This window comes from Calliphora vicina, chromosome 4 (assembly GCF_958450345.1).
Source record: "Calliphora vicina chromosome 4, idCalVici1.1, whole genome shotgun sequence".
Lineage (NCBI taxonomy): Eukaryota > Metazoa > Arthropoda > Insecta > Diptera > Calliphoridae > Calliphora > Calliphora vicina.
Genome location: NC_088783.1, coordinates 116,282,624 through 116,298,823, shown reverse-complemented (window position 1 = coordinate 116,298,823; position 16,200 = coordinate 116,282,624). Strand labels below are relative to the sequence as shown.

Below are 16,200 nucleotides of genomic sequence, written 5' to 3'. Positions count from 1 at the left end.
GTCAATCAATAATAAATCATTAAGGATTTTTTAATTTGTTTACAATATAAAGGCTAAATGACACCTTGAAAGGTCATAATTTATAAATTTTTATTGCTTTTATACACATTTTAAGTAATAAACAAAAATATCTTGAAATATTAGTATAATTAACAAATTTTAAAAAAGTACCAAAAAAGTACTTTTTTAAAAAGTTAGTAAATTTTGTGAAAATATATAAAATTTTGCATGTTAGAAGTCTCTGTAGTAAATAAAGCTTCAAAAAGCTAAAAATTTAACAATTTGAAAAAAGTACCCAAAAAGTACTTTTTTAAAATGTAGTAAATTTTGGGAAAAAATATAAATTTTTAAATGTTAGTAGTCTCTGTAGTAAATAGAGCTTCAAAAAGCTAAAAATTTAACAATTTAAAAAAAGTACCCAAAAAGTACTTTTTTAAAAAGTAGTAAATTTTTTAAAAAATATTACAAAAACGAAAATTTAGCATGTTAAAAATCTCTGTAGTAAATAAAACTTCGAAAAACAGTATTATTTAACAATATTTAATAAAGTACCAAAAAAGTACTTTTTTAAAAAAGGTAGTAAATTTTGGAAAAACTATAAAATTTTGCATGTTAGAAGTCTCTGTAGTAAATAAAGCTTCAAAAAGCTAAAAATTTAACAATTTGAAAAAAGTACCAAAAAAGTACTTTTTTAAAAAGTAGTAAATTTTGGAAAAAATAGTTCAAAAACGAAAATTTTGCACGTTAAAAGTCTCGGTATTAAATAAAACTTCGAAAAACAGTATTATTTAACCATTTTTATTTAATAAAGTACCAAAAAAGTACTTTTTTAAAAAGGTTAAAAAAGTACCAAAAAAGTACTTTTTTAAAAAGGTAGTAAATTTTGGAAAAAAATATAAAATTTTGCATGTTAGAAGTCTCTGTAGTAAATAAAGCTTCAAAAAGCTGCAAATTTAACAATTTAAAAAAAGTACCAAAAAAGTACTTTTTTAAAAATTATGAGAATTCTGAAAAAATATCCCAAAAAACTAAAATTTGTTAGTTACAATTCTCTGTATTAAATAATGATTCAAAAATTAGTATTACTTAAAAATTTTAAAAAAGTACCCAAAATGTACTTTTTTAAAAAAGTAGTAAATTTAGCAAAAAATTACTTAAACTACGAAAATTTGCTTACATTGAAGTTTTAAGATAAAATTTTAACATTTTATGAATTTTGTAAAAAAAGTAGTAAATTTTCTACTTTTTTAAATAAGTAGTATTTTTATTATATTTCTTCGATTTGCATTAAATTTTCTCATTTTCCTTTATATTAGAGTAAAATTATTTGATTTATGCTGTTTTTGAAAAGGTAGTAAATCTACTACTTTTTTAAAAAAGTTTGTACTTTTTGGAAAAAAATATTATTTTCATTATTTTTCCATGATTTACTTTAAATTTTATCATTTACCCAAAAATTTATTCGAATTTGAATATTTATTTTGTTTTTTAAAAGGTAGTAAAATTTACTACTTTTTCTAAAATGTAATTTTTATATATTTTATAGTACTTTGTAGTTTTTAGGTAAAATTTTAGCATTTTATCAATTTTAAAAAAAGTAGTAAATTTACTACCTTTTTAAAAAAGTAGTATTTTCATTCAATTTTCCCGATTTGCTTTAAATTTTCTCATTTTACTTTGTATTTGAGTAAAATTATTTGATTTATGTTGTTTTTTAAAAGGTAGTAAATCTACTACTTTTTTAAAAAAGTTTGTACTTTTTGGAAAAAAATATAATTTTCATTATTTTTCCATGATTTTCTTTAAATTTTATCATTTAGCCTAAAATTTATTCAAATTTGAATATTTATTTTGTTTTCTAAAAGGTAGTAAAATTTACTACTTTTTCTAAAATGTTGTAATTTTTATATATTTTATAGTACTTTGTAGTATTAAAGTAAAATTTTAGCATTTTATCAATTTTGAAAAAAGTAGTAAATTTACTACTTTTTTAAAAAAGTAGTATTTTCATTCAATTTTCTCGATTTGCTTTAAATTTTCTCATTTTCCTTTATATTAGAGTAAAATTTTTGTATTTATGCTGTTTTCTAAAAGGTAGTAAATCTACTACTTTTTTAAAAAAGTTTGTACTTTTTGGAAAAAAATATTATTTTTATTATTTTTCCATGATTTACTTTAAATTTTATCATTTAGCCTAAAATTTATTCAAATTTGAATATTTATTTTGTTTTCTAAAAGGTAGTAAATTTACTACTTTTTGAAAAAATGTTTTAATTTATTGAAAAAATATTATTTTCATTATTTTTCCATGATTTACTTTAAATTTTATCATTTTCAAAAAGGTAGTAAATTTACTACTTTTCTAAAATATAGTAATTTTTATATATTTTATAGTACTTTGAAGTATTAAAGTAAAATTTTAGGTTTTTACTAATTTTGAAAAAAGTAGTAAATTTACTACTTTTTTAAAAAAGTAGTATTTTAATTATATTTCTTCGATTTGCTTTAAATTTTCTAATTTTGCTTTATATTAGAGTAAAATTGTTTGTTTTATGCTGTTTTCTAAAAGGTAGTAAATCTACTACTTTTTTAAAAAAGTTTGTAGTGTATTGAAAAAAATATATTTTTTTATAATTTGTTTATGGTTTGTTTTAAATTTGATAATTTTGCTTAGAATTTAGCCAAAATTTGGACATTTTTGCTAGTTTTCAAAAAAGTAGTAAATTTACTACTTTTTTAAAAAGTTGTAATTTAATTTATTTTTGTAGTATTTTTAAGAGTAAAACAAAAATTTTCTTATTTTAGCACTTTTTAAAAAAGTAGTAAATTTACTACTTTTTTTAAAAAGTAGCATTTTCATTATATTTCTTCGATTTGCTTTAAATTTTCTCATTTTGCTTTGTATTCGAGTAAAATTTGTTGTTTTATGCTGTTTTCTAAAAGGTAGTAAATCTACTACTTTTTTGAAAATAGATATTTTCTTGATTTTTTCAGTTTTTTTTAATGTTTTAGTGAATTACTTTTAAATTTTTTATATTTATTTGTTTTATTAAGTCTGTTTGACGTGGGTGTTTTGTGTTGTAGTTTTAACAATGTTTATGACTACATTTAACATGAGAGAAACTATAACTCATGTTGTGTTCAGCTATGTTGTTTTATATATAATTAACGCAAATTAAAGTCAAATTTATATGTATTAATTAGTTATTTATTTGAAGAAAACAAATAATAAAAAAAAAAATTTACAAAGAAAAGTAAAGTTTTCATTTTCTAAATATTTGCATGATTGTAGTTTTTTTCTGACTGTTGTTGTCTTCTGAAAGAAACATGATGTTTTATTTGATTTCTCCATATATATATTTTTATAATTTCGTCTGTATGTGAACAATAATGAATAAATACATACATTTTTCAATAACACATTGCATGTTATAAAATAAACAAGATTTTTTTTATTAAATTAAAGCGAAAAATGATTTCAGCAATTCATATAATGAAGAAAAAAATAAATAAAATTGAGATGAAACCTCCTCCCTCAGTGTCTGTGTTTTTATTTGCAAAATAAATATAAAAAAAGGTCATCAGTTGTTGAAATGAAAGGTTATCGTTATTGTTTAAATGTTTATTTAAAATAAATAATTTGAAAATATTTATTTGCGTGATATTTCATACTTTCAAGAGTAAGAAATTCAAATAAAAGACTTGACAAGCTGACAAGTCCTTAACACCAGTAGCATGTTTTGTTTTACTCTCTGTTGATCATGTAAAATGACAGCTGACATGAGTTGAATCAAGTCAAGAGAAGTTGTCACTTTGTTTTTAATACTGACGTCATTTCATTGAAAAATTCTTAAAAACAAATTAGTTTAGCTAGTGATTCATTCAATTTCTTTATCTCTCTCTAAGTTTAGCTTGTCGCATGTTGTTATTAATTTAACAGATAACTGCTTGACAATTCTCTTATTTAAACATTCAAAACAAACTACTTGACTTTTTGCTATAAATAATTTCCCTATAGTTTTGCTATTGTCTACAATTTATGTTGTAAAATTCCATAATAAAACTCAGGGAATCTCCATAAATGTTCCTATGCCGTTTAAATTAAATTGAACTTCCTCTTTAGCCCTTTTTATTTCAAAACTTTTTTTTTATTATAACAAATGACAACACACTGTTATCGTAAGCTTAGCTACACAATTTTATTACACTGTTTGCATACTAAATTAAAAGCCACTTGATTTCAACTTTTAGGTTTTCCTTAATTTATTTATTTTAGCTTCAGCTGTATAAGTTTCAAACAAAAAAAAAATTCTTTCAGACTGAATGTCTGACATCATCGAGTTTAAATTAAATGTAATTAGAAACAAATTAAAATGAAAAATTGGTTTCGCTACCAAAAAAAACTAAATATTTTAATAGACATTATAAACTAAGAAAATCTACAAAATTTCACTTTTTTAAAAAAGTAGTAAAAATGGCTAAAATATAAAAATTTTGTTTTAAATTAAATCAAATTGAAAAGAAATATCAAAAAAATACTAATTTTCAAAAAGTAGTAAATCTACTACTTTTTTTCAAAAGTGATAAAACATGGAAATTTTCCATTAAAACTTTAAAAGAAGTTTTAAAGTTTTAAATTAACTCAAATTGAAAAGAAATATTAAAAAATACTAATTTTCAAAAAGTAGTAAATCTACTACTTTTTTTCAAAAGTGATAAAACATGGAAATTTTCCATTAAAACTTTAAAAGAAGTTTTAAAGTTTTAAATTAACTCAAATTGAAAAGAAATATCAAAAAAAATACTAATTTTCAAAAAGTAGTAAATCTACTACTTTTTTTCAAAAGTAATAAAATATGGAAATTTTTCATTAAAACTTTAAAAGAACATAAAATATAGGAAAATTGCAACATTTAAAAAAAAAGTTTAAACTAAAAACACAAAAAATGTCAATCAATAATAAATCATTAAGGATTTTTTAATTTGTTTACAATATAAAGGCTCCTTGAAAGGTCATAATTTATAAATTTATATTGCTTTTAAACACATTTTAAGTAATAAACAAAAATATCTTGAAATAGCAGTATAATTAACAAATTTTAAAAAAGTACCAAAAAAGTACTTTTTGGAAAAGTTAATAAATTTTGAAAAAAAATATAAAATTTTACATGTTAGAAGTATCTGCAGTAAATAAATCTTCAAAAAACTAAAAATTTAACAATTTAAAAAAAAGTACCAAAAAAGTACTTTTTTAAAAAGTAGTAAATTTTTTAAAAACTATTACAAAAACGAAAATTTTGCATGTTAAAAATCTATGTATTAAATAAAATTTTGAAAATCAGTATTTTTAATAAAGTACCAAAAAAGTACTTTTTTAAAAAGTTAGTAAATTTTGAAAAAAATATAAAATTTTACATGTTAGAAATCTCTGTAGTAAACAAAACTTCAAAAAGTTGTATATTTTAACAATTTGAAAAAAGTACCAAAAAAGTACTTTTTTAAAAAGTAGTAAATTTTTTAAAAAATACTACAAAAACGAAAATTTTTATGTTAAAAATCTCGGTATTAAATAAAACTTCGAAAAACGGTATTATTTAACCATTTTTAATAAAGTACCAAAAAAGTACTTTTTTAAAAAGGTAGTAAATTTTGGGAAAAATATAAAATTTTGCATGTTAGAAGTCTCTAAGTAAATAAAACTTCAAAAAGCTGTATATTTTAACAATTTGAAAAAAGTACCAAAAAAGTACTTTTTTAAAAAGTAGTAAATTTTTTAAAAAATATTATAAAAATTAAAATTTTGCATGTTAAAAATCTCGTTATTAAATAAAACTTCGAAAAACAGTATTTTAACCCTTTTAAATAAAGTACCAAAAAAGTACTTTTTTAAAAAGGTAGTAAATTTTGGAAAAAATATAAAATTTTGCATGTTAGAAGTCTCTGTAATAAATAAAGCTTCAAAAAACTAAAATTTAACAATTTAAAAAAAGTACCAAAAAAGTAGTAGAAATACTACTATTTAAAAAAATAACACTATGTAGAAAATTTTGCTTGGAATTAAACAAAGGTTGGTTAAATATTTTTAAATATACGTTTTTGTTGCAAAAAGTTGGATTTCATAAAAAGTATTCAAGTTTAAAAAAGGTAGTAGATTTACAACTTTTTAAAAATTTGTCAAAATATAAAATTTTATGCTTAAATTAAAGAAAACTATGTTTAGAACTTAAAAAATTCAATTTTAAAAAAAGTAGTAGAAATACTACTATTTTAAAAATTAACGCTATGTAGAAAATTTAGCTTGAAATTGAACCAAGGCAAGTTTAATATTTTTGAATATAATTTTTTTGTTGTTATAAGTTGGATTTCAGAAAAAATATTAATTTTTAGAAAAGGTAGTAGATTTACTCCTTTTTAAAAATTTTTTAAAAAGTTAATTTTAGGCTTAAATTAAAGAAAACTATGTTTAGAACTTAAAAAATTTAATTTTAAAAAAAGTAGTAGAAATACTACTATTTTAAAAATTAACGCTATGTAGAAAATTTTGCTTAAAATTAAACCAAGATTGGTTAAATATTTTTAAATATACTTTTTTGTTGAAATAAGTTGGATTTCAGCAAAAATATTCAAGTTTAGAAAAGGTAGTAGATTTACTACTTTTTAAAAATTTGTTAAAATGTTAAATTTTATGCTTAAATTAAAGAAAACTATGTTTAGAACTTAAAAAATTCAATTTTAAAAAAAGTAGTAGAAATACTACTATTTTAAAAACTAAAGCTATGTAGAAAATTTAGTTTGAAATTAAACCAAGTTTTGTTAAATATTTTTAAATATAATTTTTTGTTGTAATAAGTTGAATTTCAGAAAAAATATTCAAGTTTAGAAAAGGTAGTAGATTTACTACTTTTTAAAAATTTGTTAAAATATTAAATTTTATGCTTAAATTAAAGAAAATTAGGTTTAGAACTTAAAAAATTTAATTTTTAAAAAAGTAGTAGAAATACTACTATTTTAAAAATTAAAGCTACATAGAAAATTTAGCTTAATATTAAACCAAGTTTGGTTAAATATTTTTAAATATAATTTTTTGTTGTAATAAGTAGGATTTTAGAAAAAATATTCAAGTTTAGAAAAGGTAGTAGATTTACTACTTTTTAAAAATTTATTAAAAAGTTAATTTTTATGCTTAAATTAAATAAAATTAGGTTTAGATTCAAGAAAAATGATTTTTAAAAAAGTAGTAAAAATACTACTTTTTTAAAAATATTAAAATATGAAAATTTTTAAACATTTTTAGTATTATTGATATGAAAATTGATTTATCGATTTTATTTTTATAAATTTCGTTTAGTTTTTTAGGATTATTAAAACATTTTGTAGTGTTTATATTAAATTTTCTAAAAGTTTGATGAAAAAAGGGCAGGGTTTTGCTTAAGGGGGCCAGGTAAATATGACAAATACATAGCAATAGAAAAGAAAAGATTACGTCGTTGTCCTTATGTTTTTTCAACAAAAAAAAGGAATAAAATACAAACTATAGAAACATATTTATGGACAAAATGAGGCCACTAAAGCGCAGACTCATAAATTTTCACACACAATTTAAGGTTTAGAAAAAATAATACAAAAAGTAATTTTTTTATTTAATAAAGTCAAGAGCTGAATATTAATGGAATTTGTTTTTATTATTGAAAAGATTTAAAAAAAAGAACTTACTGGCATTCATTCATGATTTCCTCTTGACTGCGTACTTGTACGGGCGCCAGCGCCTCCACATTTTCCTCATAGTTACCAAAACACTTTGTGATCTTTTCATCGAATGTATTGACCAAATCCTCCAAACTGCCACCAAAAGAAGTTTCACCAAAATTATCCACCGACTCGCCGGCATTCAACGAATGCTTGCTGCTGGGCTCAAAAGTGGTGTCAAATGCCGACATATCCTCACCCATTAAAGTATTGCAGTTGGGACTTATGTTGCCAGTATAGCCACTCTTGCTAACATGGGCATCTCTGACGGCCTCCTCCAGCATACGGATCTTATTCTCCTGCTGGGCCAAGGGGTCTTTGAGATTAAGATTTAAAGTGTCATTGAGTTGATTTTGATTGGAGATGAAATCACAGCCGGCCCAGTCATCGGTTTCATCGAGTTTTGCCAAAGGAGCCTCAAATTTAAGCTCGGCCATTTTTGAACCGAGGTCACGCATGGCCTAAACACACACTCGTTTAAACAAAATCCTCTTTATTTTGCCTTAAAATGACAAAATCTGTTTTAAATTTTATGTTTTTAGCTTTGGTTTAGTTAAATTATTTATAATTTTTGCAGAATTTTATCATTGACTCAATTATTTATTATTATTTTTGCTTCTGCTTATCTTTACTTTTATTTTCACACTTTAACAACCCCCTTGTGTTTTTGTTGTTGTTAATAGATTTGTTTTTGTTTTACTTTATTTTCAATTACAAAAGAGAGCAGAGAGGGGTGTTTTTGTTATATATTTTTGGTGTATATTTTTTTCTTTACGATTTTTGCTTAATTTTTTCCTGTGTATTCACCTTAAATTGCACTTGTTTCTTTAAATTTATAACAAAATTAAACTTTTTCCATATAATTTTAGTTATTATTTTTATATACAATTCTTTAAACTTTCTTTGCTTTTGTTTATTTCTAATTAAATTATTCTTTTATATTGTAATTTTTTTGTTTCTGTAGTTTAAAAAAAACCAGTTGAAAAATTATTACACTTTGTTTTTTCTCTACTTCCACTGAATTTCTTTAGTTTAGTTAAGCGCTCACGACCGTTTAGCTCAAGAGTAAATTGAATACTAAACAAAAATACACTCAATTGCCGAAGAAGAGCTAACCAAAAGAAAATTGCAAATAAAAACATTGAGGCTGCCATATGGTTAAAATGTAACATCTAAAAAGACCTTAAAAATCACTTAAAAAGAAAATTATAGATTTTTAATAAAATAAACCTAAATTTTAAACCAAAACATTACTACAATTATTAAAAAAATATAATTTGAAACAAAACAAAGCAAAAATTATGAATAAAATCTTTAAATATAGAGAGAATATGAATTGCTACAAAATTTTTGTGTAAATTCTATATTTTTATTCGATTATTTACTTTAATCGATTATTGGGTTTACCGATTATTCCTTTAAATTTTGTATATTTAAACTAATATTCTTATAAGAATTACAAATTTTAATAATTTTTCTGATTAATCGAATATTTATTGAAACGGTTTTCCGAATAATCGTCTAAATTTCTTTTAACAGAGCAAAAATTATCAATAAATTGTTTTAATTTAAAAAGAATATGAAATTCTGCACAATTTGTAAAAAATTGTTTTATTTTTATTCGATTAATTTTTTAATCGATTATTCGGTTTTCCAGTTATTATGAATAAATTGTTTAAATTTAAAAAGAATATTTTCATATTCTGCCCAATTTTTTTGAAAATTCTTTATTTTTATTCGATTAATTTTGTAATCGATTATTCGGTTTTTGTATTATTCGTTTAAATTTAAAAAAAAATCCATTTTTAAACTAAAGTTCTTATGGGATTTATCAATTTTACAAATTTTTTCGATTAATCGAATATTTATTGAAACGGTTTTCCGAATAATCCTCTAAATTTCTTTTAACAAAGCAAAAATTATAAATAAATTGTTTTCATTTAAAAAGAATATGAAATTCTGCACAATTTGTAAAAAATTGTTTTATTTTTATTCGATTAATTTTTTAATCGATTATTCGGATTTCCAGTTATTCGTTTGAATTTTGTAAAAAAAATTCCATATTTAACTAATATTCTTATGCTATTCCAGAATTTTACACATTTTTTTGATTAATCGAATATTTATTGAAACGGTTTTCCGAATAATCGTTTAAATTTATGTTTTCAAAGCAAAAATTATGAATAAATTATTTATATTTAAAAAGAATATGAAATTCTGCACAATTTGTAAGTAATTGTTTTATTTTTATTCGATTAATTTTTTAATCGATTATTCGGATTTCCAGTTATTCGTTTAAATTTTGTAAAAAAATTCCATATTGAAACTAATATTATTATGGGATTTACGAATTTTTAAAATTTTTTCGATTATTCGAATATTTATTGCAACGGTTTTCCGAATAATCGTTAAAAATTTTGTTTACAGAGCAAAAATTATGAATAAATTGCTTTAATTTAAAAAGAATATGAAATTCTCTACAATTTTTGGGTAAATTTTTTATTTTTATTCGATTAATTTTTTAATCGATTATTCGGATTTCCAGTTATTCGTTTAAATTTTGTAAAAAAATTCCATATTAAAACTAATATTCTTATGGGATTTACGAATTTTGCAACGGTTTTCCGAATAATCGTTAAAAATTTTGTTAAAAATTTTGTTTTAATTTAAAAAGAATATTAAATTCTGCACTATTTTTTGAAAATTTTTTATTTTTATTCGATTAATTTTTTTAATCGGTTATTCGGTTTTCCGATTATTCGTTTAAATTTAAAAAAAATCCATATTTAAGCTAATGTTCTTATGGGATTTATCAATTTTACAAATTTTTTTGATTAATCGAATATTTATTGAATCGGTTTTCCGAATAATCGTTTAAATTTATGTTTTCAAAACAAAAATTATGAATAAATTGTTTAAATTTAAAAAGAATAGGAAATTCTGTAAAATTTTTGTGTAAATTCTTTATTTTTATTCGATTAATTTTTTTAATCGGTTATTCGGTTTTCCGATTATTCGTTTAAATTTAAAAAAAATCCATATTTAAACTAATATTCTTATGGAATTTCTGAATTTTGGAATTTATTTTGATTATTCGAATATTTATTGAAACGGTTTTCCGAATAATCGTTAAAATTTATGTTTATTTAGAAAAAATTATGAATAAATTGTTTAAATTTAAAAAGAATATGAAATTCTGCACAATTTGTAAGTAATTGTTTTATTTTTATTCGATTAATTTTTTAATCGATTAATCGGATTTCCAGATATTCGTTTAAATTTTGTAAAAAAAAAATCCATATTTAACTAATATTCTTATGCTATTTCAGAATTTTACACATTTTTTTGATTAATCGAATATTTATTGAAACGGTTTTCCGAATAATCGTCTAAATTTCTTTTAACAGAGCAAAAATTATGAATAAATTGTTTAAATTTAAAAAGAATATGAAATTCTGCATAATTTTTCTGAAAATTCTTTATTTTTATTCGATTAATTTTTTAATCGGTTATTCGGTTTTCCGATTATTCGTTTAAATTTTGTAAAAATAATTCACATTCAAAATAATATTCTTATGGGATTTACGAATTTAGCAAATTTGTTCGATTATTCGAATATTTATTGAAACGGTTTTCCGAATAATCGTTAAAATTGATGTTTATTTAGAATATGAAATTCTGCATAATTCTTGGATTTACTCATTTATTCTTTTTTTATGTTATTTTAAAACCTATTTCTATCATTGAGCTATAAAACCACATAACAAATTAGATAAAACCTATTTCTAAATTTAACATTAAAAAAATTTAGTATAAAAGTGAATTGAATATATGGAAATTCCAGTAGAACTTTCTGTGCCATCAATATGAAGCAACAACTTCTGATAATCACCATTTTAGCCAGTTGCGCTTTGGTGAATTGCAACGAGTATCGTATATTCAAATCAGCTGAAGATAATCAATATTTCATATTGCCGGATCAAAATGTAAAAGTTTTAAACTGAGAAAATAAATTACTTTAAGTTTTAACAATATTTTTTTATTTATTTGTCTCAATAGTTCACTTGGCAAGAGTCCTTGGAAGAATGTGAGAGCAGAAATATGGAATTATTGACAATTGAAAGTAAAGAAAAAGCCTTAGAAATCAGGAAATTGCTGGAGAGAGTTTTTTCAGGTGAGATAAATTTTCCTTTAATATTATTATTCTTTACCCTTTTTTTCCTTAGGCCAACCTTTACCGCGTTTCTATTTGGGTGCTAATGATTTTGACAAGTTCCGTCAATTTACTTGGATTTCTACCCAGATCAGCGGGCCCTTCACTTACACAAATTGGGAAAAGTCTGAGCCAAATAATTATAAGAAAGAGAATGAACGTTGTGTTCATATTGGTTACCATGGCACCGATGAATGGAACGATATCAATTGTAAAGTCAAAAACGGTTTCATATGCCAAGAAAAATGGGAATGGCAAGATTGCAAAGAGGCAGATACTAAACATTAATAATCATTTTTAACAATTATATACTAGATTAAGGTTTGAGAAGAATACATTTTAAAATTTTATTAAGAAGTCTATTATTATTCGGTTTTATTATTATTTTTTAATATTTGGTTTTCCGATTATTCGTTAAAATTTTTAAACAAATTTCATATTTAAACTAATATTCATATGGGATTTACGAATTTTGCCAATTTTTTCGATTAATCGAATATTTATTGAAACGGTTTTCCGAATAATCGTTAAAATTTCTGTTTATAGAACAAAAATTATGAATAAATTGCTTTAATTTAAAAAGAATATGAAATTCTCTACAATTTTTGGGTAAATTTTTTATTTTTATTCGATTAATTTTGAAATCGAGTATTCGGTTTTCCGATTATTCGTTTTAAATTTTTTAAAAATTGTATATTTAAACTAATATTCTTATGCTATTCCAGAATTTTGCAAATTTTTCCGATTAATCGAATATTTATTGAAACGGTTTTCCGAATAATCGTTAAAATTTTTGTTTACAGAGCAAAAATTATGAATAAATTGCTTTAATTTAAAAAGAATATGAAATTCTCTACAATTTTTGGGTAAATTTTTTATTTTTATTCGATTAATTTTTTAATCGATTATTCGGTTTTGCGATTATTCGTTTAAATTTAAAAAAAAAAATCTATAATTAAACTAATATTCTTATGCTATTCTAGAATTTTGCAAATTTTTTCAATTAATCGATTATTTCTTGAAACGGTTTTCCGAATAATCGTTAAAATTTTTGTTTACAAAGCAAAAATTATAAATAAATTGTTTTAATTTAAAAAGAATATAAAATTCTATAAAATTTTTGGGTAAATTCTTTATTTTTATTCGATTAATTTTTTTAATCGATTATTCGGTTTTCCGATTATTCGTTTAAATTTAAAAAAAAATCGATATTTAAACAAATATTCTTATGCTATTCCAGAATTTTGCAAATTTTTCCGATTAATCGAATATTTATTGAAACGGTTTTCCGAATAATCGTTAAAATTTTTGTTTACAGAGCAAAAATTATGAATAAATTGTTTTAATTTAAAATGAATATGAAATTCTGCACAATTTTTGTGTAAATTCTTTATTTTTATTCGATTAATTTTTTTAATCGATTAATCGATTATTCGGTTTTCCGATTATTCGTTTAAATTTAAAAAAAAATCGATATTTAAACTAATATTCTTATGCTGTTCCTGAATTTTGCAAATTTTTTCAATTAATGGATTATTTGTTGAAACGGTTTTCCGAATAATCGCCTAAATTCTTGTTTGCAGAGCAAAAATTATGAATAAATTGTTTTAATTTAAAAAGAATATGACATTCTTTAAATTTTTTTTGTATACACATTCATATTTTCAGAATAAAAATGAATAATTGTTTGTGGGTTTTAACTGAGGTATTTTTATAGACGAATTTTTGGAGCGAAAATAAATTCATGATGACTTAATTCCCACTGTTGCGATGTATAAAAATATTATACAGATTATTCTGGGGCACTCGGTTTAAAAATTCTATGTATCTCTCTGACTTGTTTTGTTATACCCTTCATTATGAGTGTTAAGTTTGTCATTACGTTGGTAATTTCTACATTTTTTCAATTGTGACGCCATTTCCTTCTTCATGCTTGTATGTTGAAATCATGTTTCCGTAGCCTTGAAATAACTTACATACTTGATTGATACATCAATAAATCCGCTATAGTCCCGGTTGGGATGCTATTAAATTTCAGGAAAATCGGCCCACAAATGGCTGAGATATAAGCAAAAAACTACGACTACCTCGATTTTTCATCAATTAAATCATTGATGGAGTACTAAGTGCTTGATATAGACAATATGGATGTCTAATGATAGATATTTCAAAGAGCTTTCCAACGATGTATATAACGTTATAACAATTCGGACATTTAATGGGTCAAAATCGGGAAAAATAAATCATAAATTTTTTTTGAAAAAAAAAAAATTAAAAAAAAAAATTTTTTTATCAAAAAATATGTTCAATCTTTATCTTAAAATATACTTTCGTTACAGCTAAAACCTCTTAAACCCTGTGTAGGGCATTCTACAGACTCTTGCTTGACATTGAAAAAATCTCCTTGGATTTACTCATTTCGTTTGCATTATTTTTTTATTATAACAACTATTTTTATCATTTATGTAGAAAACCACAACTTAAAATAAAATGTATGACATTAAAAATCCATATAAAAGTGAATTGAATAACATAAATTTCAGTATAACTTTCTGTGCGATCAACATGAAACAACAATTGCTGCTTATCACCATTTTAGCCTGGTGGGGTGGGGCTATTGTAAATGGAGAGGAGGATCATCGTATATTCAAATCAGCTGAAAATAATCAATATTTTATAATGCCAATGAAAAAAGTAAGAAATTTTAACTAAAGATTATGAAAAATTAATTAATTTTGTTGAATAGTTTACCTGGCAAGAGTCTTTGAAAGAATGTGAGAGCAGAAATATGGATTTATTGACCATTGAAAGCGAAGAGAAAGCTTTAGAGATCAACAAATTGCTGGAGAGAGTTTTTTCAGGTGAGATAAAGATTCAGTTTTATTTTCAAATCAAGAAAACTGGAAAATTTACTTAAATTTTTAAGTAGAAAGAGTTATTTCTCAAACCTTAATTTTCCTTCTCATTTTTTTTCCTTAGGCAAACGCATACCCGGTTTCTATTTGGGCGCCAATGATCTCGACAAGTTCCGTCACTTTAACTGGATTTCCTCCAAGGCCCGCGGGCCCTTCACCTACACGAATTGGGAGCGGAATGAGCCAAATAATTATAAGAACAAAAATGAACGTTGTGTTCAAATTGGTTTCCATGGCAACGATCAATGGAACGATGCTAATTGCAATCGTAAATATGGTTTCATATGCCAAGAAAGATTGAATTCGGGAAAATTGCCAGAAGGCCTTGTTAGAAATTAAGATACTTAGAAATACTTAAAATTGTTAAAACATTTTAAAGAAATAAATGGAAGAGCTTTCCAAATTAAATTGTGGTATAAAATTATTTTTTTTTTGAAGGCGGTTTTTGTCGATTATTCGTAAAACCGTTTCAATAAATATTCGATTAATTGAAAAAATTTGCAAAATTCGTAAATCCCATCAAAATATTATTTAAAATATAAATTTTTTTACAAATTTAAAACGAATAATCGGAAAACCGAATAATCGATTAAAAAATTAATCGAATAAAAATAAAAAATTTAAACAAAAATTGTGCAGAATTTCATGTTCTTTTTAAATTACAATAATTTATTCATAATTTTTGCTTTGTAAACATAAATTTTAACGATTATTCGGAAAACCGTTTCAACAATTAATCGATTAATAGAAAAAAATAAGAAAATTCTTGAATATCATAAAGATATTAGTTTAAATATGGAATTTTTTACAAAATTTAAAAGAGTAAACGAAAAACCGAATAATCGATTAAAAATTTAATCGAATAAAATTAAAAAAATTTAAACAAAAATTGTGCAGAATTTCATATTTTTTTTTAATTTAAAAGAATTTTTCATAATTTTTGCTTTGTAAACAAAAATTTTAACGATTATTCGGAAAACGGTTTCAACGAATAATCGATTAACCGAAAAAATTTGCAAAATTCGTAAATCCCATCTAAATATTATTTAAAATATAAAATTTTTTACAAAATTTAAAGCGAATAATCGGAAAACCGAATAATCGATTAAAAATTAATCGAATAAAAATAAAAAATTTACACAAAAATTGTGCAGAATTTTATATATATTTTAATTTAAAAGAATTTTTTCATAATTTTTGCTCTGTAAACAAAAATTTTAACGATTATTCGGTAAACCGTTTCAACAAATAATCGATTAATTGAAAAAATTTGCGAAATTCGTAAATCCCATCAAAATATTATTTAAAATATGAAATGTTTTTACA

The 16,200-nt window shown here is 22.2% G+C and overlaps 3 protein-coding genes across 4 annotated transcripts in view; 2 read left to right on the top strand and 1 right to left on the bottom strand.

Annotated features, from left to right (window-relative positions):
* Unc-76 (fasciculation and elongation protein Unc-76) overlaps positions 1-8,809 on the bottom strand; it is a 63,465-nt gene extending 54,656 nt beyond the window's left edge. For both annotated transcript variants that reach the window (XM_065508376.1, XM_065508377.1), the window contains exon 1: positions 7,714-8,809. In XM_065508376.1, coding sequence (XP_065364448.1) covers positions 7,714-8,204 — 491 coding nt within the window. In that variant the 5' untranslated portion in view covers positions 8,205-8,809. The remainder of the gene's footprint in view (positions 1-7,713) is intronic.
* A 2,803-nt stretch (positions 8,810-11,612) lies between these two features.
* LOC135956311 (lectin subunit alpha-like) lies at positions 11,613-12,316 on the top strand. Its single transcript, XM_065506760.1, has 3 exons — positions 11,613-11,732; positions 11,806-11,920; positions 11,973-12,316. Exons 1-3 carry the CDS (start codon positions 11,613-11,615, stop codon positions 12,245-12,247), a joined length of 510 nt encoding a protein of 169 aa, XP_065362832.1. The 3' UTR covers positions 12,248-12,316.
* Positions 12,317-14,518: 2,202 nt separating this feature from the next.
* On the top strand, positions 14,519-15,282 carry LOC135958860 (lectin subunit alpha-like). The gene is made up of 3 exons (XM_065509795.1): positions 14,519-14,653; positions 14,706-14,820; positions 14,939-15,282. The coding sequence occupies exons 1-3, from the start codon at positions 14,525-14,527 to the stop codon at positions 15,211-15,213; spliced, it is 519 nt and encodes a 172-aa protein (XP_065365867.1). The 5' UTR covers positions 14,519-14,524; the 3' UTR covers positions 15,214-15,282.
* Positions 15,283-16,200: the final 918 nt, after the last annotated feature.

Coding starts and splice junctions, on each gene's coding strand:
- LOC135956311 (XM_065506760.1), top strand. CDS start 11,613: ATGAAGCAACAACTTCTGATAATCACCATTTTAGCCAGTTGCGCTTTG. Junction 11,733..11,805: donor TCATATTGCCGGATCAAAAT/GTAAAAGTTTTA, acceptor TTGTCTCAATAG/TTCACTTGGCAAGAGTCCTT. Junction 11,921..11,972: donor GCTGGAGAGAGTTTTTTCAG/GTGAGATAAATT, acceptor TTTTTTCCTTAG/GCCAACCTTTACCGCGTTTC.
- LOC135958860 (XM_065509795.1), top strand. CDS start 14,525: ATGAAACAACAATTGCTGCTTATCACCATTTTAGCCTGGTGGGGTGGG. Junction 14,654..14,705: donor TTATAATGCCAATGAAAAAA/GTAAGAAATTTT, acceptor TTTGTTGAATAG/TTTACCTGGCAAGAGTCTTT. Junction 14,821..14,938: donor GCTGGAGAGAGTTTTTTCAG/GTGAGATAAAGA, acceptor TTTTTTCCTTAG/GCAAACGCATACCCGGTTTC.